This window comes from Actinia tenebrosa, unplaced genomic scaffold (genome assembly GCF_029948245.1).
Source record: "Actinia tenebrosa isolate PJP-AT-01 unplaced genomic scaffold, QUT_ActTen_1.0 PGA_scaffold5__44_contigs__length_20552954, whole genome shotgun sequence".
Lineage (NCBI taxonomy): Eukaryota > Metazoa > Cnidaria > Anthozoa > Actiniaria > Actiniidae > Actinia > Actinia tenebrosa.
The window spans coordinates 11,359,944-11,383,499 of NW_028292582.1; the positions used below are offsets into that span (position 1 = coordinate 11,359,944).

Sequence of the window (23,556 nt, forward strand, 5' to 3'; positions counted from 1 at the left end):
CCAAAATGTAATGCAAGAAAGAGTTTCTTAAGAAGAAAGTTCCTGACGAAGATCTTCGATCGATGGACTCTCGAAATGAAACTTCAACAATATGACATCGAGTTCATTAAAACTCGACATCCGTTAAATATTCTGAAAAAACACTTCACGTCGCTTGTGGTTGTCGGGACATCAGGTACCGAGTGGAAATTTCTTACAGCTGAGCTGCGAAAGTTGACTGTAGATCAGCTTTGCAAAGTAAAAACTGCTTTACGAACTTTGATTCTTAACAAGGAAAAAGAACTTCAAGTCGAGAAAGAAGAGCATTTCCTACAAACAACTTGTCAGAAGAATTTGAAAATACAGTTGCATGAGTTAGAGGTATTGGCAAGAAACATTATGAAACCTTACATCAACTTGTACCCGTCGTGCGAAGAACTGAACAGACTTATGCTCGCATAGTAGGTCAGTTTGGGATTTCCAAGAATAGAAAAGGCTAAAATAATTAAAGAATTTGCTACTTACCTGTAGCGAAAGCTTCGTGGAAAAAGAGTATTATTTATTAAAGTCAATTACTAGACTTTTTAGGAAGTAATTTTATTTTCAGTTTTTCATTTATATTAACTCCATGTGGAAAGATTTTGTCACTTCGTAAAATCACCTATAAATTGAACCGGACGAAAAACCGTTCGATATTACGTGTGAAGTGAAAATGAATTGTTCTGTTTTCATTATATTTCTTTTTTTTTCCAGTCGTCTAATTGTAGTTTACGTCTAGCCAATCTAGTGATAGGCTGTTGTAGAGACCCCAAGAAGCCATTTCAAGACTTTGTAACTTTGCACTCCTAAATTTGCTGATTTTATCATTTTCCCCTCACTTGTACAATGTCCGCTCTCTTCACAAAGATACCCAATATCGTTTATTCATTCAATCGCTTGATTCTCGTAATTCGTGACTGCCACTAATCCTACTCAAAGTACTCGGGCACGGCAACGTCATGGTCACGGTACGTCACGGTTCGGCACAACACGACCAATCTCCGGTCGCACGAAAGTTGTTTAAAGAAGCCCTCGATATTTTTACGTATACCACGCTTGTAACGATAAACAAACGGTGATGACGGAGTTTGGTTGAAGGCCAAGTTGATATTGAGTTGCAAGGTGGCTTTTAAATTCAGGCTTCCGAATTCCAACTCCTAACCAATCGCTGGCACAAGAAACAAAGGGCTAGTGTAGCCATCCAATTACAATGCTGAAAGCCGTAAATCATTTCAGTGCCAAAAAATCTCACACTAATTCCTATTCTACGAATTTTTTTGTTTTTCATACCCAAATCCAATCTATCTTTAATGACTTAAACTTTAAAAGTCTAAAGCTTTCTCTTAGTCTTTTCTTTATTTGCCAAAAATCTAGAAATCCTGCTAGCATTTCACCTCTGGATGCCTGTATGTGATCTAGAAAGCCAAGTCAGTGTTTGTAAAATATTCGGAATTTTCAAAACAAATGGCCATTATTTGGTTCGTTGGCTAGAGTGTTCTCGAAGTTTATAGCCCTTAGCAACAATAAAACTTGAATCTTTTGAATATCGAGAATCATTATGGAAAAAATCCATATACAAAACACACCAGCTGAATGCAATAACGACCAACAAAAGTTAGTAAAACTTTTCGTTTGAATAATAAAAATTTCACGAGTTAATATAATAATTGGAATATAAGATAAGCATATTAAAATGATTTTAAGTAGTTTTTATAATCAACTTTCCATTTGGATGCGTTTAGTGCTTTCTGGCAAGGTTCATGTGACGTCAAGTTCAATTGAATACCCTAGAAGACAAGCATGACTTCATATATAATCTAAAACACGTTAATAAATTCATTATTTTGTTATACGAGACGCGGACAAGTCAAAAAGGTTTAACTACAGAGCTGTAATACCAAACTCGTAGAAGGGAGTGGACTTAAAACTTTGTATTGCTATCCGTTGCTGGAGTTAAATAAACAGATTTGCAGACATGGCAGAAGTGGAGCAAAGGCTTAACATTTGTGTGCGAGTAAGTATTACTGATCGTGAAGACCCACACTTAAAATGACCTACTTTATACTTCAGACTTCACTCGACATTGCTTCTCAATATTATATCCATTGGGTTTTTTTGTCTTAGAAACACTACATTAATATTTGAAGATAAACAACTCCAAATGGAAAATGTATTCCGTATTTACAATTGAATTGTTTCTAAAAAATATTAAGCTAATAAGAAACCCCATTTAATCTTAATTTATGAAATTCTAACTATGGATGCAAGATTTCATTTGTCTGGAATTATTTTAAGTTATTTTTAGTTAGGGTTGTAGTATTTTAATATGGTAGATAGCCTTAAGATATTTACGACTACATCTAGCTTAATTCAAAATCAACTGGTCATAATATTCATTACCTTGCACAAATCAATTCAGTTTTAAAAAATATGCATATAAAATAATCATGATTTTAAAGGGCCACTTGGACGAAAATCGTTCCAAAATTAAAACTCTTTCATTCGAGCTGGAACTTTGCTGAAATAATCTTGAACACATTAAGAACCTCTCACTGAAATATCTTTCTAATATTCGAAAGGGAAGGGCCAAAATTTTACGATTTTTTTTCGTCCGCCATTAATTTTTTGACTCACGGCCAACGAGTCATTATGTACAGCAGTTTTACGCTGTGACGTCATTTACTCAACACCGTCATGTTAGCGTCGTTTTGACTATACATTTCTTGTTAGATTACCTGAAGTTTATTTGATGTTTTAAACGCGTTATCGTGAAAAGAATCTCTAAACAGACTTTTTTTAAACCTTTGATACCTCTTCAAATATGATGGAAACTCCTTTGGACGCTCGCTTTGTCATTCCTGAAGAGTTAGAACCATAAGTTATAATCTATGAAGATGAAGCCGAACTAGAAGAAGAAGCAATGCTTGGGAAGAGGTTTTCATAAAAATTCCTTACGTTCATTTCATTATTTGTATTTGCTACATACTGTCCATGATATAAAGATCTTAAATTTGAAGTTGCAATGTAATCTAATAGTGATTGATGTTATGAAAACAACCGATTGCCTTTTGAATTCTGCGTTGTGATATAAAGATTTGTGACAATATACTTAGATCTATGTGCCGAATAATTTAGAATGTGAGCTCGTAATTCTCCTAGCTGATTTACTACAGAACGGTTATTATTTGCTTCAAAATGTTTATTATGCATTGAATAGGTACAAACATACGATTATCTAATATCATCTTTGTAATAGAACATGTCAAAGGTTTCTTATTTATTACTCGCGCGAGACTCAGCTCGTAGATTTTTCTTTCATTGTGTCGGATGTCTCGCGGACCCAATTTGTGGGGTTGCTCTTTGCCCTTGTATGTAAATATACCTTGAAAAGTTGTTATCCTTAAAATGATTCGAATAAATCCCGAATATCTCAGTCACTTCGCGCGATGGAACCGCTAGAATCTCGTCCATGCGTCCTACTTTGTTGTGATTCTTGGCGTGCCGAGATGTATTGAAATGTTCGAATTATGATCGTCAGTATTATTGAAACTGAAAAATTTCAGCGCCTAGACATTGTTTGGTCATATAGTAGTTAGGAAACCGAATGAAACATTATATATTTTCTGAATAAACCAAATAAACCGAGTTTTACGAACATGGCACATACATTACCCACCAATGTTTTGGTTTGGGTTGAGTAAATGACGTCATAAGTACTCGTGCCAGTCTTCTTGAGTCGAATTCTGTGATTCAAAGAAATTAATGGCGGACGAAAATAAATCGTAAAATTTTGGCCCTTTCCTTTCGAATATCAGAAAGATATTCTAGTGGGTGGTTCTTAATGTATTCAAGATTATTTCAGCAAAGGTCCAGCTCGAATGAAAGAGTTTTAATTTTGGAGCGATTTTCGTCCAAGTGGCCCTTTAAACTCGAGTGTGAAAACTAAATTTTTGATATTTGCACTTAAATTTCTTTGGCATTCCTTGACATAATGGAAAATTAAGTTCTGATAGTTTACTGAACATAATATTTCAAACTAATATATATTCAATTACAAATTGAACGACAAGGCGTGGGAATATTTTTACGGACGTTTAGACATTGTGTTCTGCTTGGTTAAACAAATTGTTCACGTATCAGTCATAATATGACGACTTTATAAGCAAACTGAATCCCATTTGACAGCCAACTTGATTTATAATCACTTAAAATTTCTACAAAGTTCTTAAACGTCATAACCAATCGGGTCTCGTCATTTTGGTCACGTGGTTGGAAACTGTGCCAAGAAAAGTGGATTCTGACATAAACGTAACTGCGCATGCTCGTAAAAAAGAAAACAGCAGCGCCGATTAATTCGAGGTTTTAAATACATTTTATTCTCAGGAAATTATTATCATTTTAACTTTGAAGAAATTTTAAAAAATACAATAAAAAAGAATATAATAAATGATACAAATTTTCTGAATATAACAATTTTATTCATATTTTACTTGAGATTTCAAAGAAAGATTTCACTCGATACTGTAGTAATTTTAAAGAATGTTTCGTAGAAAGTTCAAAAAAGGTTTTTGAAAACGATTTTCCAAGGAAATTCAAATAAGTATAGTCTAAATTTACCTAGAGAATGGAATAGAGGTTTTGTATTATCACGTGCAGGCGCCCATTATACAGCTGGGGCTGGTTAGATAGCAGAAAATGAAGAATTGAATTCTTTATCATGTAGAACAGTTGTATTGTTCCTGCCATGTAACATGGCTGCCGTCACGTGATGGTGCAAAACCCCTATATAACAGGCCCATACAGGTCATCTAGACTCACTCGTGTTTTATTTATTTATTTATTTATTTTCCAGGCTGCTGATTATAACAAAAATGTGGCGGCGCCACTACCCTCAACGCATCAAATCCTGATGATCTGTGAACTTAAAAATATCCACCCAAACATCATCCACATTGATGCGCATCAGAAAAACATGGGAAGTTTTCTCAACTTCGTTACGTCAGGGAAGCTTCCAGCAATCATCTATGGTAATGAGGAGCCTTATCGTGCCATCGATGACGCAGAGGAAATAGTGGAATTCTTGGACGAAACATATCCCAATCCGCCACTTAAAAGTTTTTCCAAGTCAGCGTTAAGTAAGTATTCTGATAAGACTTCTCTTCAACGAGATAGATTGCGGTTGGGTTGCCTGTGTTAGACGTTTGCTGCGTGGGACGTGATTCAAAGCTAAAGCTTACCATATCGATCTCTTATTCTCGTTCCCAGACCATTCATTAGTCAAATTGTAATCGTATTAGACTACGATTTGGCTAATGCGTAGGGTCTAGGTACGAGAGTCATTTCATGCAATCAAAATGCAGCATTGAGGTACGTCAACTACAATTAGCGACATTCGTTAAGCCAATCACAGCACGCGAAATGACGGTTCAAGTGATGATGATTATTGAGCATGGCACGGTGACGGCCTTGCACGGTACAGCTAATTTTCAGTTTAAAATCATTTTCATGTTATATTTTGCAGACATACAACGAAGGAATTTCCTTTCAGCATTTCGTAAGATGTTGAAAAACCATAGTGGGGAAGAAAAACTACTTGAAGAGCTGCAGTGGCTGAATATTAAACTTAAAGAAAAGAAAACAAGATTCCTTGATGGAGATACCATTAAACTCCCCGATTGCTACCTCCTTCCTCTGTTACACTTGATACGAGTCGCTGGAAAAGTCAACAAATTCGAGATTCCTGAAAAGTTCACTCGAGTCTGGGATTACATCCGGGCAGCTAATGAATTACCAGCATTCACCAATCACATGCCACCTGATGACCTCATAATCAAACACTGGTGCAACTAATGAGTTTATATCACCACAGGTAGCCCAGTATAGTTTTTATAGTTGTGACGTATTCACGGTGCTATTGCTGGTTTTCAATCAATCCCATGCGAATAAAACAACAAAAGAGAACGCGGCAATGTTAAATGTTATAACAAAGGGCAATAATGACGTCTTTTTTTAACCAATATGAAGGTATGAAAACCAGTTATTGACGCCGTGAGCACTTTTAAGGCTTGGGCTTCCTGCGTTAAGTCAAAATTCCTGCCAACAGATTGCCAAAGATAGTTTTTAATCTCTGACGCATTTCCGTGTCCAATTACCCGTTCATTTTCGTAAGTACTTCTTGAACGTTTTCCTTCGTTGCAAAAGACCTTTAAAAACTCATAAGTGCAAAGTTTAATTCTCCTTTATAGGTTTATAGGTAATACCGCGCTTTTCATATATTTTAAAACAACTCAATACGCAGCACACTTCTTCGTGCTTTGGCTTCCTTCCTTTCCTTCAAAATTACAACAATCTGAGTTAGTGAATTCTTTATTGACATGACGGAAGAAAAAACCCAGTCGTGCGAGGTTGTCAAATCTTTTCAGAAAGATGTAATGCGCGAAAATCTTTAAAGACAAACTTCACATTGATAAACCGTTTTTAGGGTATATTTTATATATATATATATATAACATATATAGGACATCCTAATTGACAGCGTACGTACGATGTTAAATTGTTGTCATTATCCTAACTTAGCGCGCTTTCCTTGTTTCTGCGACCAAGACAACTCCTGGCGTAGGATAGTTCTTCGTGCTTTTGTTGCCGTCCATCAAATGTAAAACAGTCTGAGTTGAGCTAAGTTAGTAAATGCCTGATTGATGGAAGCAAAAAGCTGCGTAATTTCGTCTCAGAAAGATGAAATGCGCTTCTAATGCTCCCAAAATCCAATAGATACTTCACTGGTTAAACAATTTCATTTAGGGTATATATACAAATCCCCGTGCAACTAAGGGCATATGGACAACGTACAATATGAGATTTACAACTTGCCACTAACCTGAATACAAGTCTAGAGTTCTAAACAGGTATATTAAAGGAAATTCTAAGTATAGTTTCTGATTGATTTCCGAGAACAATATTTTTAGACATTTTTATACAATAATCTTTTATGGTGCATTTTGAACGTGCTGCCCGCGTGAACAATTTCTGATCAAAGCGAAGTCTATAGACACCTAACCCAATAATAAATATAATTTTCTCCTTAAGAAAATGACTAAAATATGTTGTCATCTCATTGTTTCTGCCCTTTAACATTGGCTGCCCTGAAAACCCTCTGTGATAATAAAGGTGCAACGATAGTAATATTTTTCAATTACTTCATAAATGTAAAGCAAGCACTGGTTAATGCATGTCTGAAGCAGTCGAGGGTAAAGGCGCAATTACACAGAGAAAATTTTCTCTGCAACTTGTCTCGCAACAGCGTTGCGACACAAGTTGCAAGAGTGTTTACACGGTGCAATGGAGGCGCAATCGTTGCCAAAAGAAAAACCGAATACTGCTTTTGGCAACAATTGCTGCCACTTGTCTTAAGACATTCTTTTCAAATTGCGTTGTTGGTTACACACTGCAATGCTCAATGCAACTTGTGTTGCAACGCCATTGCGAGACAAGTTGCAAAGAAAATTTCTCCGTGTAATCGCGCCTTTAATCGTGTATATACATCATAGATCAGATCATAGATCAGAACATCGTGGACAGCACATGCGCACTTGATAAGGAAGCGTCAGTCAAGATGTTTTACAAGATGATTTCTTTGCAGAGTATCCTCTGGTATGAAGAGGGTTGATGGGATAGAAAGATGGAGGGAGGGAGAAAAGAAAGGAAAGTTGGATGGATGGGATGGATGGATGGAAGGATAGAGGGACTGATTGGAAGGTTAGATATATAGGTAGGTGGAATGGATGGATGGATTGATGGATAAATGGATATGTGGATTGATAGTAAGTGGATGGATGGTTAGGTTGGATGGATGGATGGATGGATAGATGGATGGATGGATGGATGGATGGATGGATGGATGGATGGATGGATGGATGGATAGATGGATGGATCTGATAGATAGATAGATGGATGGATGGATGGATGGATGGATGGATGGATGGATGGATGGATGGATGGATGGATGGATGGATGGATAATCAGCTGGTTACACCGGTGTCCCCAGCCACCACTGTGTTGTAGAGGAAGACGAAGAAGAGCACCGATGGTTTGGATTATGAACATGATAATACCCGAAGTTATCATCCCAAGACCAATAACCGTCTTTGTTTTTTCGCACTCCGCCAGAACTAGCATCAAACGTACATCCCAGGCTGTTTCGTCCATAGGCGCAGTCAACATATGGATGACGGTTACTTTGACGAAAATGTGTGGTACATTCGGTACAGTTTATACCTCTTATGTCAATATACAGCACTTTTGCACACACGTCTCCACTTTGATGAGCCAAAATATCCATGTATTTCAGCAACCCTTTCATGTAGTCCCGTGTGGATAGACCATCCGTGTCGTACTTACAAGTAGCTCTCCACAGAGTTGAATTACTTTTCACATACAACATAACCGACCTCGACAAACGGTAGTTGTCCCATGTTGGAGCTGTAGGGTTGACAGGAAAGTCGACAGTAAATGGCTTTGTCTTGTAATCAAGATGTTTAGAAAACGCGAAGGATTCTATCAGAGTCCACACGAAGCCCGGCTCAGACGTGAAGTCACAGAAAACATTAATTTTGTCCCCAGAGGGTAAAGTGATGGGGTATTCTCCACTGGTACGACCTGCACCATAAGCAGCGCAAGTCATGGGATGCTCACACATTTTGCCTGTGAAATCTGAACGACACTGACATTTGAACTTTCGCTTGACGTCGTCACACTGCTCGATACAGGTTCCTCCGTTGAGACAAGACACAAATCTACAACAGCCATTTCTGCAGTGTCCCGCACAAGATGCTGGAGTATGCTGTAAGTGAAGATTCAAAATTTTAGAGAGGGCTTTGTATATGAATGTGTAACATACGGAGCGAAATTGCGATAAGGTGTGATACTTTTCGTACTATTTATCCAAAACAATTTAAACAAAATGCTTACATATATATACAATTGCCATTCCCACCTGTAAAAATCCAGCTCTAGTTTACCGCATTTATATTACGCTCAACAAAATTGCCAAATTCTGATTGGCCGAGAGCAGTATAATCAATCGTTAATTGCACTCCATATGAATATCTATATTACTTCATTTGCTGTGGGAAACACGCATAGCGACAAATGTGAAAATAACTGACAAAACTGATGAACAACAACTGCTTTCTGTTTTCAGGAAGGTTTGGTGAAAAGATCGTATAAAATTAATAGATAATTGCCAAGCCGGCTTCGAAAGTTTTAAGTGCTTTTAATCGCCTAAAGACTTTTTCAAAACATGGTCACTCATAACTATTGAATTAAGAATTGTATTGAAGGCCATGCGATTTCCTGTACATATATTATTGTATTTCATTATTTAACAATTATTAAGTGATTATCGGGGAATATTTACCGAGACGCGAGTCTTCGAGCGGCGAGATTTAATATTCCCCAATAATCACTGAGCCTGAGGCAAATAATTGTTTTGGTATAAATACACAGGTGATTCTTTCAAAAAAAGAAAAAAAGAAGATAAAAGGCATTTTTTTTCCGGTAACAGCGACAAAGCGGCTAGCCGCCATTTTTTGGATTTTCGCTCGAGGTGATTATAGTGTGAGTTTCTTGACCAATCAGCGCTCGAGACTTTTATAATCACCTGCGTATTTTTACTAATTGCTTGTATTACGAAGTCCATTCAAAGTCACGCGCCACGCATATATAAAGTGACAATTATTTAAATGGCTTACATGTTTTGCTCACAAGAATGGACAGGCGTGTTTTCGTGCTTAGTGAATGGCTCCGCTTAATTGCTGAATAAGCAGCGTGAATTACTGAGCCATTAGATTAATTTTCACCTGTATATTCACAGCATGATACATTGCAAATCTAGCTTGATGAAGTTATTTTTTCACCTGTTGTTTAAACTTTTGTTGAAGCTCGTAATACTGGTATCCAAGCTTTTCCTTAAAGTGTCCTGGTTCTGTTTGTCTGTCCTCGTCCATCAGCTCGCATCGTGTACCAAACAGTTGATAGGACACGCATGCGCAGTCCATCACACAGTCATTAAAACACTCCTGGATGATGGAGGTTGTAAAATTCTTGTAAGAATGTCCAAGGAGGGCGTAGTCAGATACTTTGTCAGCAGCCCTGAAAGATCCGGTGTATCGGACGACTGGACACGTGTTTTGGGTAGCCGTTGTCATGGATACGTAGTAAACTAAGCAGAATATTGTCCACAGGGTCACCATTATTGAACTGGATAAAAAAATCTAAAAAAATGATTATAGAAATTAATATCATGTACTTTCTATTTTCTTTGTTCACCACACACGTAGCTAGTTCGATCGTATTGAAATTCTCTCTTGTGGCAGCATTATCAAAATAAATATATGTAACTTAATCATTTCTTTTTTATGTTTTTTAGCTCTTTCAAATGGAAATTATTTTGGCTTTATTTCAAGAGAAACATTAAACCTTATATCCTTAATGAATTACATAATTAAAGGCAATTGACAGAAGGCGAATTAAATTATTTATAACTGAAAAATTAACTGTTTTGGATGGCTTTTAAAACTGCAAATTAGCCAGATAAACCTTTTTCAGTAGTTCAACATGTAAAGGATATCTTATTATCTTGACTGAATTATTATTTAAATCTGCTAAGGTAGGATAAGAGCCGTATATGAAGTATCATTGAGAAACCCTGGAACAGTACAAATATCCTGCGATATTCGTACTCTAGGTTATTTTGTACAGTAAAAAACCGGTTTTGAAAAAACCTAGTTCAAAGAAAAAAATCGTTTTGAAGCCTTCTTTTCGAGAAAAAGTAAGCTCAATTGAAATAAATACCAAAATAACTTATTAGACATTTTTCTCGACTTAGTAGTTTGCCTAGTCTCCCCCACTGCAGCCGCTTTCGAATTCAGCGTCGTCACGCATTTTCACGCCATAAAAAATATCTATTTAAAACAAAATGTCTAATAAGATCTATATATCCAACCTTCCAACTATCTATACATTAAGAGAGAATTATTTTTCGTATTCAAGCAGTGAGCGCCAAAAACTATTTTCTTGGAGAAAGGCTGTTGTACAAGGTTAAAATCGTGTTATTCGGAAAGTTAAATTGAAATCAAAGTTGTTAACCCAAAGCAAAAATTTTATTCGAAAATGAGCGGGTTTAGGCCTTTATTTGCTTAGTTCCCATATATTTTCTATAAAAAAAGCCTGACAAAGCAACATTCTAACACAATTATAACAAAACATCTGTGCAATTGAAAATACCGCTTCAAACAGGCATTTTATCATAGTACATCAGTTTGTAACTGTTTAAAAAAGGTTTTGAGTGTTAACCCAAAACGAAAATTGGGATCAAAATTCATACGAAAGTCTAGTTTTTGGCGCTTTTTGCCATTATTGCTCATTATTGAAAAAAATGTCCTCTTAACAGACAACCCAAAACATGTACCTCGTAATAAATCGACTAAAGGCATCGACTATAGATAAAAGTCGGATAATTATTTTTTTAAATGATATTTTTGCTTAAAAAGAGCCTTACCTGGTTTATTCTGACGTGCAAAGGATGAAAATATGAACTAGAACTGAATTATGCAGAGAAAAAGATCACCTGGACTCCTAAAGCCTACGGCATCAGCTTCAAGAGTTCAGTTCTAATTGGTGAAGAACTGTGGGACTTAATTCAATGACGTGTCACCATGGTAACACAAGATAAACATATTCTTGGGACTACAAAAACTCCGATCTTTAGCAATTAATTTTTGATTATCAAAATTTATGTAACAAATTAACAAATTCATATAGCTCCTTTTCTAGATGCAAAAAAATAAAAAACAAACAAACAAACAAACGAACGAACGAACAAACAAATATTTGTTCATAGCATTTGTGGCTTGCTCTACACATCTCTCTAAGTTGATGGAAATTGAAATTTTCGCAATTTCCTCTCGCAACGGGGAACAAGGCTATTAAATAACAGTTACGATGCAGTCCTACATCAGTTGAATCCCACAGAAACGTAACAATAACATTAATATGATAAAATGGTCCACACTGACAGAAAGTCTTGAGACGATATTCTTTCCTGATTCAAGAAAACAAAGCCGTAAGAGGTAAAAAAAGGTAAAAGAAAGAAAGAAAGAAAGAAAATGAATAAAAAGCAAATGCTGTAAATCCTATAAGAGAGTGGTACAAAAAAGTTGTTGTTGTTGTTGTTGTTGTTGTTGTTGTTGTTGTTGTTGTTGTTGGAAGAAGGAACGAAAGAAAGAAAAAAAGAAAAAAAGAAAGAAAGAAAGAAGGAAGGAAGACAGAAAGACAGTAAGTAAGAAGAAGAAAGAAGAAAGACGGCAGGAAGAGCGCACCAACCTCAGCCGAGGCTCGTGCGTGCGTGCCGCACGCCCGCTGCGCGCCCCGCGCGCCCGCCCTCCAGCCAGCCACCACCCCCCAACGCCGGCCTCCCACAACGCAACGACCCTCCGACTCCGCCCCGCGACCTCCCCCCCCTACCGCAAGACGAGCGCGCGCTGTCTTTTATTTAATCTCGGGAAATTTCATCAATGTACAAATTGGTTTTCATGAAAACCGAGTTCATAGGTAATATATATAAAAAATTAATAATAACGTTAAGAATATATAGACAGATTTATGAAATAAATTCTCATCTACCCCCCAAAAATATTATAGTAATTAAAGTGTTAAGGACCAACAGACGAAAGATTCCTCTTAAAAGATTTTAAATTATTGGACAGTCTGACACTTTGGGGTAACGAGTTCCACACTTTTGCACCGTCATAAGAGAGAGCTCTTTTTAAAAACTCAGTGCTGGGTTTCGGTAACTTTAAGCACTTCTCTCTACCACGAAGAAACTTTTTTTAAGGAATTCAGTCCTTGGAATGGTTTGAATTTCTAATTTATCTTCGATATTTCTCAATTTAGATTTATAAGCATTTGAATCCTTACTTTTTGAGAAAAGATCCTGTAAATAAGATGGAGTATTTTCATGCAAAATATCATACATCATGAGAGAAAGGCGCTTTTCGCGTCTTATAGCCAAGCGGTCCCAATTCAATTGTTGCAAAATGTCTGCTGACCTTATGTCATAGCCCTGAAAGGTTATGATTCGGGCAGCTCTGTTCTGCAACTTTTGAAGTCGGTCTGCTAGGCCTTTGTTTAAATTACTCCAAACAAGATCACAGTAATCAAATAACGGTTGAATAAGAGCCTTATACATAAGTATTAAGGTATCAAGAGGGACAAAATCTCTGGCTTGTTTTAAACCATTAATGGAAGAGCCAGTTTTCTTACATAAGTTTTCAATATGAACATCCCAAGTTAGGTTTTGATCTAAATATACACACCAAGGTGTTTTGAAGAGGTTACCCTCTTTACCTCTTGATCCTTAATCATGATATGCGAAGAAATTCCCAAATTTGAAAGCTGAAAATTTGATCCAATTAACATATATTCAGATTTTACTACATTCAAACTCAGCTTATTAGCCAATAGCCAGTCACTGACACACAGTAAATCTAAATTCACTTTATCATAGAGTTCAGTAGTTGACTTTGATGCGTAACTAATTAGGGTGTCATCAGCATAAAGACGAGGCTGACTAATTTCGAGACAATGAGGCAAGTCATTAATATAAATTATAAACAGTAACGGACCTAAAATCGAGCCCTGTGGAACACCGCTCGTTACAGTTACTGGATTTGAGGTATAGGTTTCAATGGTACAGCATTGACTTCTATCAGTTAAGTAAGAACGAAAGAAATCTAATGCTACTCCACCAACCCCATAGTGCTTAAGTTTAGAAATAAGAATGTCATGTGAAACAGTATCAAAGGCTTTCGCTAAATCTAAGGAAACTACAAGGTTAGTTAAGCCACTATCCATGTTAGTATACCAATCATTTGTAGCCTCTAATAAAGCAGTAACAGTAGAATGTAAGGGTCGAAAGCCAGATTGATACTTAGTTAAGAGATTGAATTTATTAAAATAGGCATATAATTGGTCATAAGCTGCCCTCTCACAAATTTTAGATAAAATAGGGAGAATAGATATTGGCCTATAATTATTTGGATCATTACGATCCTTGGCCTTATGTAGAGGGATCACTTTAGCTCTTTTCCAAAGTGAAGGGAAAATTCCCTTAGCAAATGACGTATTTATGATATTAGCTATGATAGGAGCAATTATGGGAGCAGCTTCTTTTAAAAGCCGACAAGATATGTTGTCCAGTCCTGTGGCTTTATCTGTTGGCATATTGCTTAAAAACTTCAGAACTAAGTCACTAGAGATCTCCACAAAATTGAAATTAAATTCAACTGGTCTGAGGAAATCCTGGAAATCAATGATACCTCTCTCCATCTCTGCGACCAGTGTATTGCCAATTCTGGAAAAATGATTATTCATTAAGTCGGCAATTTCTGCTGGGTCATTAAAAGTGCAATTGTTAATTTTTAATTCAGTGATGGAATTACTTGTAGAATTGCCTCTACCAGTAAGGTTATTTATTGTTTTCCACAGTGCTTTAGGATTTCCATAATTGTCTTTAATTCTAGAGTGATAGTAAGAAACTTTAGATTTCTTAATTTCGTTAGTAACCATGTTTCTAAAGCTCTTATACTCACTCCAGGATTGTTGATCACCAGATCTAATTGCTTGTCTCTTTAAATAATTTCTATGAATAATTAGCTGTCTGATATCTCCAGTGAGCCAAGGAGAGTGGTTATTTCTAACCCTACGTGTTCTCAAGGGAGCATGAGCATTAGCAACTCGAAGAAAAACCTCTTCCCATTGCTCTACCATTTCACTAGGATCAGACAAATTGTCAATAAGAGACCAATCTATGGAACTCAGCTGAGTCCTAAACTTATTCGAATCAAAATTCTTAAAGCATCTATATGTAATATACTTATGACACTTAATATTTGAGGGAACCGCAAATTTCCTTATAGCATATATCAGGCTATGATCGCTCATGCCTAAGTGGCAAACACCAGATGCTACCATGCGGTCAGGCATATTTGTAAATATTACGTCAATTAAAGTACTGGAAGTTCGCGTTACCCTGGTGGGCTCTTTTATAATTTGAAAAAAGTGATAAACATCACAGATAAATTTGACGATTGATAAATTAGGATCAGATTTACACAAATAATTGCAATTTAAGTCACCAATCAGCATTAATTCCTTAGTTTCCTGGTCATAAGTTTGGATTATACATTCAAACGACTCGAAAAAATTTCTGTTACAATTTGGTGGTCTATAAAAAGCACATATGCCAAAAGGTTTACTATTTGGTTTTAAAATTTCAATGTTAATAATTTCATGCTGCTCATCACAATTAACTATATCATGCCTGATCCTGAATTTATTTCTAGAATGAATATACAAACCGACACCTCCACCAGATCTATTTCTGTCTTTTCTAACAAAGGTATAATTATCAATAGACAAGAAATGATCAGAAATAGAGTTGTCGAGTCTAGTTTCATTCAAGGCAAGTACATCCAGCACTTGATCTTCAAGAAGTAATTTAATTTCATCTAAATGCAGTGGCAAGCTGACAATATTCAAACTTGCAACCTTAAAACCCCTCACTTTGGGTATTAGATTATGATCAAGATTGCTGGAGGTACTATTATGTAAAATTCAATCGGAATAAAGATAATTCATAATGTTCTTAGCTAAAGCTGCATTGCCTTTTTCATTAAGATGAAGGCCGCTGATGAAGAGAAAGAGAGAAAGAGAGAAAGAGAGAAAGAGAGAAAGAGAGAAAGAGAGAAAGAGAGAAAGAGAGAAAGAGAGAAAGAGAGAAAGAGAGAGAGAGAGAGAGAGAGATGTCTTTTATTTAATCTCGGGAAATTTCATCAATGTACAAATTGGTTTTCATGAAAACCGAGTTCATAGGTAATATATATAAAAAATTAATAATAACGTTAAGAATATATAGACAGATTTATGAAATACATTCTCATCTACCCCCAAAATATTATAGTAATTAAAGTGTTAAGGACCAACAGACGAAAGATTCCTCTTAAAAGATTTTAAATTATTGGACAGTCTGACACTTTGGGGTAACGAGTTCCACACTTTTGCAACCGTCATAAGAGAAAGAAAGAGAGAAAGAGAGAAAGAGGAAAGAGAAAAGAGAGAAGAAACCAAAGAGAGAAAAGACCCAACCTCCCTCCCATCTCCACCCTCCCCCACCCCCCCCTCACCCCCCACTCGCAGCCTCCCCCCTCGAGCACCTCGCCTCCCTCGCAGACCCAACCCCACCCTCCCCCTCTCCCCTCCCTCCCCCCCTCCCCCTCTCCCCCTCCCGAAGCAGCCCCCTCTCCCTCCGCCCGCCCGCCCTCCCCCCTCTCCGCGCCCCCCCTCCCCCCCGCCCGCCCCCCCTCCCGCCCCCTCTCTCCGCCCCTCGCCCTCCCTCCCCCCCCCCCCCCTCTCCCGCTCCCCGCTCCCCCTCCCTCCCTCCTCCCCCCGCCCGCTCCTCCGCCCTCCCCTCCCGCTGCCCCCGCTCCCCGCCCCGCCCTCCCGCCCCGCCCTCCCGCCCCCGCCCGCCCGCCCGCCCGGCCCCGCCCGCCCGCCCGCCCGCCCCGCCGCAGACCTCGCTATCGCAGACGCCGAGGAAAGAGCACAGTACTTTTTTTCATATCCCGGTGTTATATCTGACAGTGTGGGAACCCTGTGTGTTCTAACCCAGTCCACCTGGTCCACCTTCCACGTTCCTGTTGCAGATAGCAACTAGTTTTTTATCTGCTTGTCTTTTCTTTCCAATCTCCTCCAAAAACCTTGAAAATATAACCATGGGTAGGAAATTCTTTGTCGGTGGTAACTGGAAGATGAATGGCAGTAAGGCTAAAATCGATGAAATCCTGAAAAATCTTCACGACAACTCGCTATCTGCTGATACAGGTTTGAAATTATCCAATTATTGATCTTCAAAATAATGTCAAAAATCTGTTTTTAAAAGTACAAAATGTTTTGAAAATAAATCAGAAACAACGAGAAATATTTCTTTGTTAGCACATTCAATTTAATTTAAAATTTGATTTTTTAAATATAAAATATGAATGATTTACTGCTCTTGTAAAGCTTATGTGTTTAATTATTTTGTGCTTCGGGCTCAGTTAAAATTATTATTTTAAACTTATATGAAGCTTATTATTTTGATAAACAGGCTTATAAGTTTTATAAATTCTACTTTTATATTTCTTGTATATTCTTAGAAAAATCTACCTTTTGATCATTCAAGCTTATACTTTTATCCTAAAATTTCTTTTCATTTTTGTAGTTTGCAGTTAATATATTACTGATTTTCTCTTCAGAGGTAGTGATCTCCCCTCCATCCCTCTACCTGAGCTATGTTCGAAGTTCAGCCAAGCCAGAGATTGGTGTCGCAGCACAAAACTGTTATAAGGTTGCAAGTGGTGCTTTTACGGGGGAAATAAGGTTGGTCGTATATCAACCGAGATTTCAATTTATTATGTCTCGGGGAAAGATTATAAAATAATCAATCCCACGGGTTTCATCCTTAAAGTTTTGAAATGTTGGAAGAAGATCATGAACCAGCCAGAGAGTCTAAGTGAATGTTTTATAAATCACTAAGCTAGATATAAATGGGAGTTTAAGCTGGAGAATTTCGCTCATTTACCAGAGAGCATTCTCCAATCCCCAACCCTGTTATTTCCTGCTCCCTTTTAGCTCCCAGTTTTTCTTGTCCCTCTATCCCTTTCTCCTAGAGCCGCTAGCACTATGGCTTTGTATTAACCATTTACAACTATTTTTATAAACTTGCAAGCGGCCTAGCTGCAAGCTGCTACTGAAATTTGTTTTTTTTTCTGCGATCAATCAAAACTTATCAGTCAGCACCTTTCATATTTGACTGGCTGCAGTGTAAGACCAAGATCCCAGCCAGAAAATCATAACTACAGAGTTGACATGTTTATGGAAATAGCAGTAAAGTGTAAACAGATTTTACAGTTTGTGTCTTCTTTGGCTTGTTTCTAACTTTAGTCCAGAAATGGTTAAAGATTTGGACTGTGAGTGGGTGATCCTGGGTCATTCTGAGAGACGAAACATTTTTGGAGAAAATGATGAGGTAAAATGCTATGCCATTCATTTTATAGTTGGTCTATTTAAGGCCAAACAAGAAAATAAGTGTGTTTCCCCTTACATGAGAAAAATAATTGGGGTCAGTAGGTCGGATTTTTTACTGATACAACAGTGGAAATGAGCTTACTGGGAACCCTGTGCCAAAAATCTGCAAGAAAATTAGGTTGGTCACGGAACAGGAAACACACTTATTTTTTTGTTTTGCCTAATCAAAGTCATGGTGTAGTGCTCAGTATTACGCTTGTTTCTCACTTTGTTCTGGGATCTGAGGTTGATTTGGTATGTTAAAGTGTTGCTTAAATTTCAAAACTTACTCATTTGACATCATCACTTACTCCGACGAAGGACTAACGTCCGAAACGTCAGTTTCACAAAGCATTTTACGGTGTTCCAATTTATCTACAAGTTCCTACTCATTTGACATCAGTCTAGCATGCAAAATTCAGCTTTAAGGCTATAATATTATAAATTGTATTTGTTTTCAGCTGATAGGGGAGAAAGTAGCCCATGTTTTAGCTAATGATGTCAAGGTCATTGCCTGCATTGGAGAATTGCTGTCAGAAAGAGAGACAGGAAAAACCACTGAAGTTGTGTTTAGGCAAATTAAAGCTATTGCAGGTGAGTTGTGCATAAGGACTTCAAACATGTGGTAGTCATGTGACAGTATCAACATTACCAGTAGTCATGTACAGTCACGTGAAAGTATTGCTATTACCAGTGCAGTCGTGAATGTGGCAGTATCAACATTACTAATTTAATAGTCATGTGACAATATCAACTTTGCCAGTACAGTCATATGAAAGTATTATGCTGATTACCCTTGCAGTCAAATGACATTATCTAAAGCACTGAAGAATATAACAATTTCAAGATTAGCATATTTCACCAGTATTATGTTGTTTTCCACTAGACAAGGTTTCTGACTGGAGCAAAGTTGTTATTGCATATGAACCTGTCTGGGCCATAGGAACAGGAAAAACAGCTACTCCACAACAGGTTAGTACCTTTATGAGGTGAAGATAGCCAAGTCTGATAGTCTCTGTGGGTGGGACCTTGGTGGCAATGGAAATGGGGTCTCTGGGGTCTTGGGTTTGATTCCCAGATTCTACATGTACGTCACATTCAAACTTAGTATGTTATATCTGTGAGCTAGCTGTAGCCTGATTTTTATCAACCCAGTGCTTGCATGTTTCTGAGTTTGATCTGTGAATTATCTGTGCCCTGACTTAGATCAGCCCAGAGGTTGTTTCAGGGCTCTATCTGTGAATTATCTGTGCCCAGACTAAGATCAGCCCAGAGGTTGTTTCAGGGCTCTATCTGTGAAGTATCTGTGCCCTGACTTAGATCAGCCCAGATGGTGTCTCAAGATATTGAAAAAATTTGAAGGTTGGGGTAGGAAGGGCAAAATGATAAAAGGTTATTCTCATTCTTAATAATCTAATATTTGATGCAACAGGCACAAGAGGTACATCAACAGTTGCGTGACTGGTTCAAAAAGAATGTATCAGCAGCTGTTGCTGAAGGGATTCGCATCATCTATGGAGGTATGTCACGCAATCCTCAGATCTCAGACATGAAGTGCCAAATTTTTGTCTTTTGGTGTTATTGGTCGGGCTATTTCACGGATATGTGGTTGACACTCTATATCATGAATTTGATATATCTTGTAATATTTTTATTTCATTATATCTCTTTTATTGTAGGGCATATTTAATTTGGAGCCTTGCTCTGTTGTATGTCCCTCACCATGTTTTTTAGCTTTTTTATGTTACTATTATTTATCATGGTGAAAGTTATTAAATAAATAAATAAATAAAACTTTTCTTCACACAAATAATAATCAATATCTAAAGCAATGAATTTATTATTTATTTATATTTCATAAAAAATAAATTAAATAATGTTTTTAGAAAAGGTAGCACTTCACCTCAATTCACTTCAATTTTGCTAATGATTTTACTTCATCCTAATGATAATCAATAACTCAAGCAATAAAGTGTTTCATAAAGAATAGATGTGTTTAGAAAGAGTAGCAATTCACCTTCCCAACTGATATAAATTTGTGACTCTCTGTCTTTGTTTAAATGTCTGCAAATGAAATGACACTTTCATTTTAGGAAATGTCTGGGTTTTTAATGTCACTTTGAATAGGCATGGACTTCCTGTGTTGCCTAAGGCCTAAGCCAATATTTTTATTTCCCCAGGTTCTGTAAATGCTAAAAACTGCCATGAACTGGCTTCTGAACCAGATATTGATGGCTTTCTCGTTGGTGGGGCTTCACTGAAACCAGAGTTTGTCCAGATTGTCAATGCAAGACTCTAAGAGCTAGGGCAAGAAGCTACTCTCTAATTGGCTGCTTCAGAGCAAAAATTAAACATGTGATTTGTAAAGGTAACTGGTCTATGACTGACCCCTCCCCTCTAAGTGGATTACACACTGTATTCATATATCTGGAAGATGAATAGGAGACTGGTACAGAGAAACACCAAAATGAGGCTAGTTGTCCATAGTTGAACATATTTTTTTCTTTTTTCTTTCTAATTATTATTATTTTTAATCATATTTTTATTGTTGTATTATTGAATTTTGTTTTTGCTTTCTGCTTTGCAGTTGATTTCAAATGAGGATTCTTATTTCAGGAACATTAGATTTAGATTTAATTTATGATGAAGTTGATGCTATGTTTTGATCAAATTCTGCTAGCCTCATTTTCGTGTTCGTTGGTACTGTTTCTTGTGCATCTTCTAGAGATACGAATAGGGTTAAAAATATTGTTATAATTTATAGGATGTGTTATTGGTTAAGGAACAAGTTTTATCGATGGATTATTAGAAATGAAATTAAAAGAACAATGAATAGTTTTTAAGGTCCATGTTCTTAAACCATGCGATATAAAGACAAAACATTGATCCCTCGGGCTCCGTATTCATGTAGAAAAAAAATATTACAAAGCTCCAAAAGTTTCTTTGAATTTTACTGAAAATTTCGGGAAATACTTGAAAAAATTCTTTACCAAAGCTTATTAGAACAGTTACATACTCTCACACTCTCTCTCTTATTCTAAAAGAGGGTAGCACTTAATAGCCTAATCTTAATAATTTTCAAAATTTCTTTTGCTTTCTCTCTCTCCATTTTTTTCCTCTTTCTTACTTTCTCATTCGTGAAACCTTTTGGTTAGTAGTCCAGCAGTAGACTAAAGTTCTTACGTATGGAATAGAATTTGTACACTATGAGGGAATTCTCCACTACCATCACAGATGGCAAACAGTCTTCTATCGTTAGTCAATGCCATGTCTGCGATACCTGAGATAGTCCCATAGTACGATACCAAGCTTCCATCTCGCTTATAGCATCGGATCACCCTAAACAGACCACTGTATGCTAGGATCGTATCAGTATGGGGATCAGACTCGATAACAAGTGGGAAACAACGATGTTCCTCTGCGTCACTTTTCAACATACTTTCACCAAAACTTCTCACGTAGCGACCTCTGGAGTCAAATACTTTAATCATACAACAATTAGACGACTTATCGCAGTCGGAAACGTAAAACTCATCATTTAAATACACAGTTTTGCTAGGGTATAGGAGTTTTCCCTCCCCTGTTGCACCAAATGCTAACGAAACGGTTCCATCGGTGTTGAAGACTTGAACATACGACTCGTAATCTGGTGCTACGTTTTGACATGTGATGACAATTTGCTGGGATTTAAGAGTCGATACGTGCGTAAACCAATGTGTGTTCTTGGATAATCTTGCAAGGCAACGGACGAACCTCCCGGATGTATCGAATGCTTGTAGACGCGATGGGTTCCCGAACAAGCACCCATCAGAAACAGTCATTATGTGGGGACTCAGAAATGATATTCCTGTCGGACATTCAAGTTCTCCGTCATTAGACCCTCTTGTTATTCCAACTTGTGTTAAGAATTCTCCATTGTCTTTATACAGCAACACAGAATGCGAACCTTGGTCAGAAACGGCAATATTTCCTTGTGTACTGGCTGCTATTGCGAAGGGGTGAAATTTCTTTTCCATTGCCTCGGGTACACCTAAACTTCTAAAGCGAGTCCCAGGCTTGATTATATCCAAACCAGCAGATAAGCCTTTTTCTATGCCTTGCATTTTAGAGCTCTTTGTTTTGTTCCTACGATTTACATGCCCGAATGAAGATCTACTCAAGCATTGTGAAAAATCCCGATTTTTTCTAAACTCCAATGTCGATGTCCTTAAATCTAATCCTTGGTAAACTTGTTGCAATCTAGTTGCCGCAGATTTAGCTTCGTCTAGATGATTTAGAAAACTTTTTTTGTCGTTTAGTAATATTCTTAATTCATTCTGTTTTATAACATCATCGATGTTATTTACCAAAGTTTCTGTTCGTCGTATTAAGACCTTGGATGGATGGACAGATGCTTCTCTTTCAACCAATTCATCCACTTCTTGGAAGAGCTGGCTTTCTTGACTTTTGATAACCTCGATGATATTTTCTGCAGTTTCGTGGATAACTTGCTTTATTTTATTTCCCTCATGGATTAAAGCCTTCTTTATTCTTCGAGATAAATCATTTATCGCCTCCAACCTTGCTTTGCAGTCTGTAATAGCTGTAGCTATCTCTGCTTTAGCTTTTTGAGCCGGAGAATCTTTTAATAGTTTTATAATCGTTGTGTTAGTTGGTAAATTCTTTGGCCCACCGACGGGAAGACGAAAGTTCGAACGGCATAAGGGACAGCGATGAGGCCGGCTCTCTGTACCCGACTTAGCGAGATCTTCAACACACTTTAGACAAAGATTATGAAGACATGGCAATATTTTCGGCTCACAAAACTCGTCTAAACAAATCGGGCAGAGATATTCCTCGCTAGGGAATTCTCCTCTAACTTCCACACTACCCGAGGAAGCCATTTCCCGAAGATGAGCCAAGGTCCTTATAATCTAGTTAGATATGTTTTCCTTTTGTAACCAGTTAGGCCACATGTATAATGAATATATTTAAAAAATTAACGGACCAAAACGAATATTGAATTAGCATAAGTAGTTGCTATTGTTTTTCCGTGCACTGAGCTGTGTGTAGGATATTTGGCCTTGTATTTTTTCCATGAACGTTCAATGAAGTGTAACACTTTGAAGACAAATATGATAAAATGATTAATACCCCCCCCCCCCCCCAAAACAACAAATTAATGCCAAAAACATTATTCAAACCATAGCCTAAATTATTTAAAAAATCCTATATGTCGTCCTATGTGTCGTCTTGAAAATTTCAAAACATTTCGCTCTTTTTGTCGCGTCCTTGAAAAAACTTTGGATACTATTAATTTCCTTTAGAATTGATATCAACCAACATGGCGGTCATGCGACGTCACAGCCGCCATATTGGAAACTAGAAAACGATTTG

At 37.2% G+C, this 23,556-nt stretch overlaps 4 protein-coding genes across 4 annotated transcripts; 2 read left to right on the plus strand and 2 right to left on the minus strand.

Moving 5' to 3' along the window:
• The first annotated feature begins 1,845 nt into the window (after positions 1 to 1,845).
• On the plus strand, positions 1,846 to 7,200 carry LOC116304405 (uncharacterized). Its single transcript, XM_031714135.2, has 3 exons — positions 1,846 to 2,032; positions 4,871 to 5,153; positions 5,540 to 7,200. Exons 1-3 carry the CDS (start codon positions 1,994 to 1,996, stop codon positions 5,866 to 5,868), a joined length of 651 nt encoding a protein of 216 aa, XP_031569995.1. The 5' UTR covers positions 1,846 to 1,993; the 3' UTR covers positions 5,869 to 7,200.
• LOC116304383 (uncharacterized) lies at positions 6,482 to 11,670 on the minus strand. Its single transcript, XM_031714110.2, has 3 exons — positions 11,576 to 11,670; positions 9,933 to 10,289; positions 6,482 to 8,857 (listed from the first exon to the last, which is right to left on the minus strand). The coding sequence occupies exons 2-3, from the start codon at positions 10,266 to 10,268 to the stop codon at positions 8,045 to 8,047; spliced, it is 1,149 nt and encodes a 382-aa protein (XP_031569970.1). The 5' UTR covers positions 10,269 to 10,289; positions 11,576 to 11,670; the 3' UTR covers positions 6,482 to 8,044.
• Positions 11,671 to 16,752: 5,082 nt separating this feature from the next.
• LOC116304410 (triosephosphate isomerase) lies at positions 16,753 to 21,018 on the plus strand. Its single transcript, XM_031714151.2, has 7 exons — positions 16,753 to 16,956; positions 17,370 to 17,493; positions 18,058 to 18,142; positions 18,642 to 18,774; positions 19,067 to 19,152; positions 19,613 to 19,700; positions 20,361 to 21,018. The coding sequence occupies exons 1-7, from the start codon at positions 16,848 to 16,850 to the stop codon at positions 20,477 to 20,479; spliced, it is 744 nt and encodes a 247-aa protein (XP_031570011.2). The 5' UTR covers positions 16,753 to 16,847; the 3' UTR covers positions 20,480 to 21,018.
• Positions 21,019 to 21,107: 89 nt separating this feature from the next.
• On the minus strand, positions 21,108 to 23,115 carry LOC116304408 (tripartite motif-containing protein 2-like). The gene has a single exon (XM_031714150.2). The coding sequence runs from the start codon at positions 23,061 to 23,063 to the stop codon at positions 21,360 to 21,362; it is 1,704 nt and encodes a 567-aa protein (XP_031570010.2). The 5' UTR covers positions 23,064 to 23,115; the 3' UTR covers positions 21,108 to 21,359.
• Between the last annotated feature and the right edge of the window lie 441 nt (positions 23,116 to 23,556).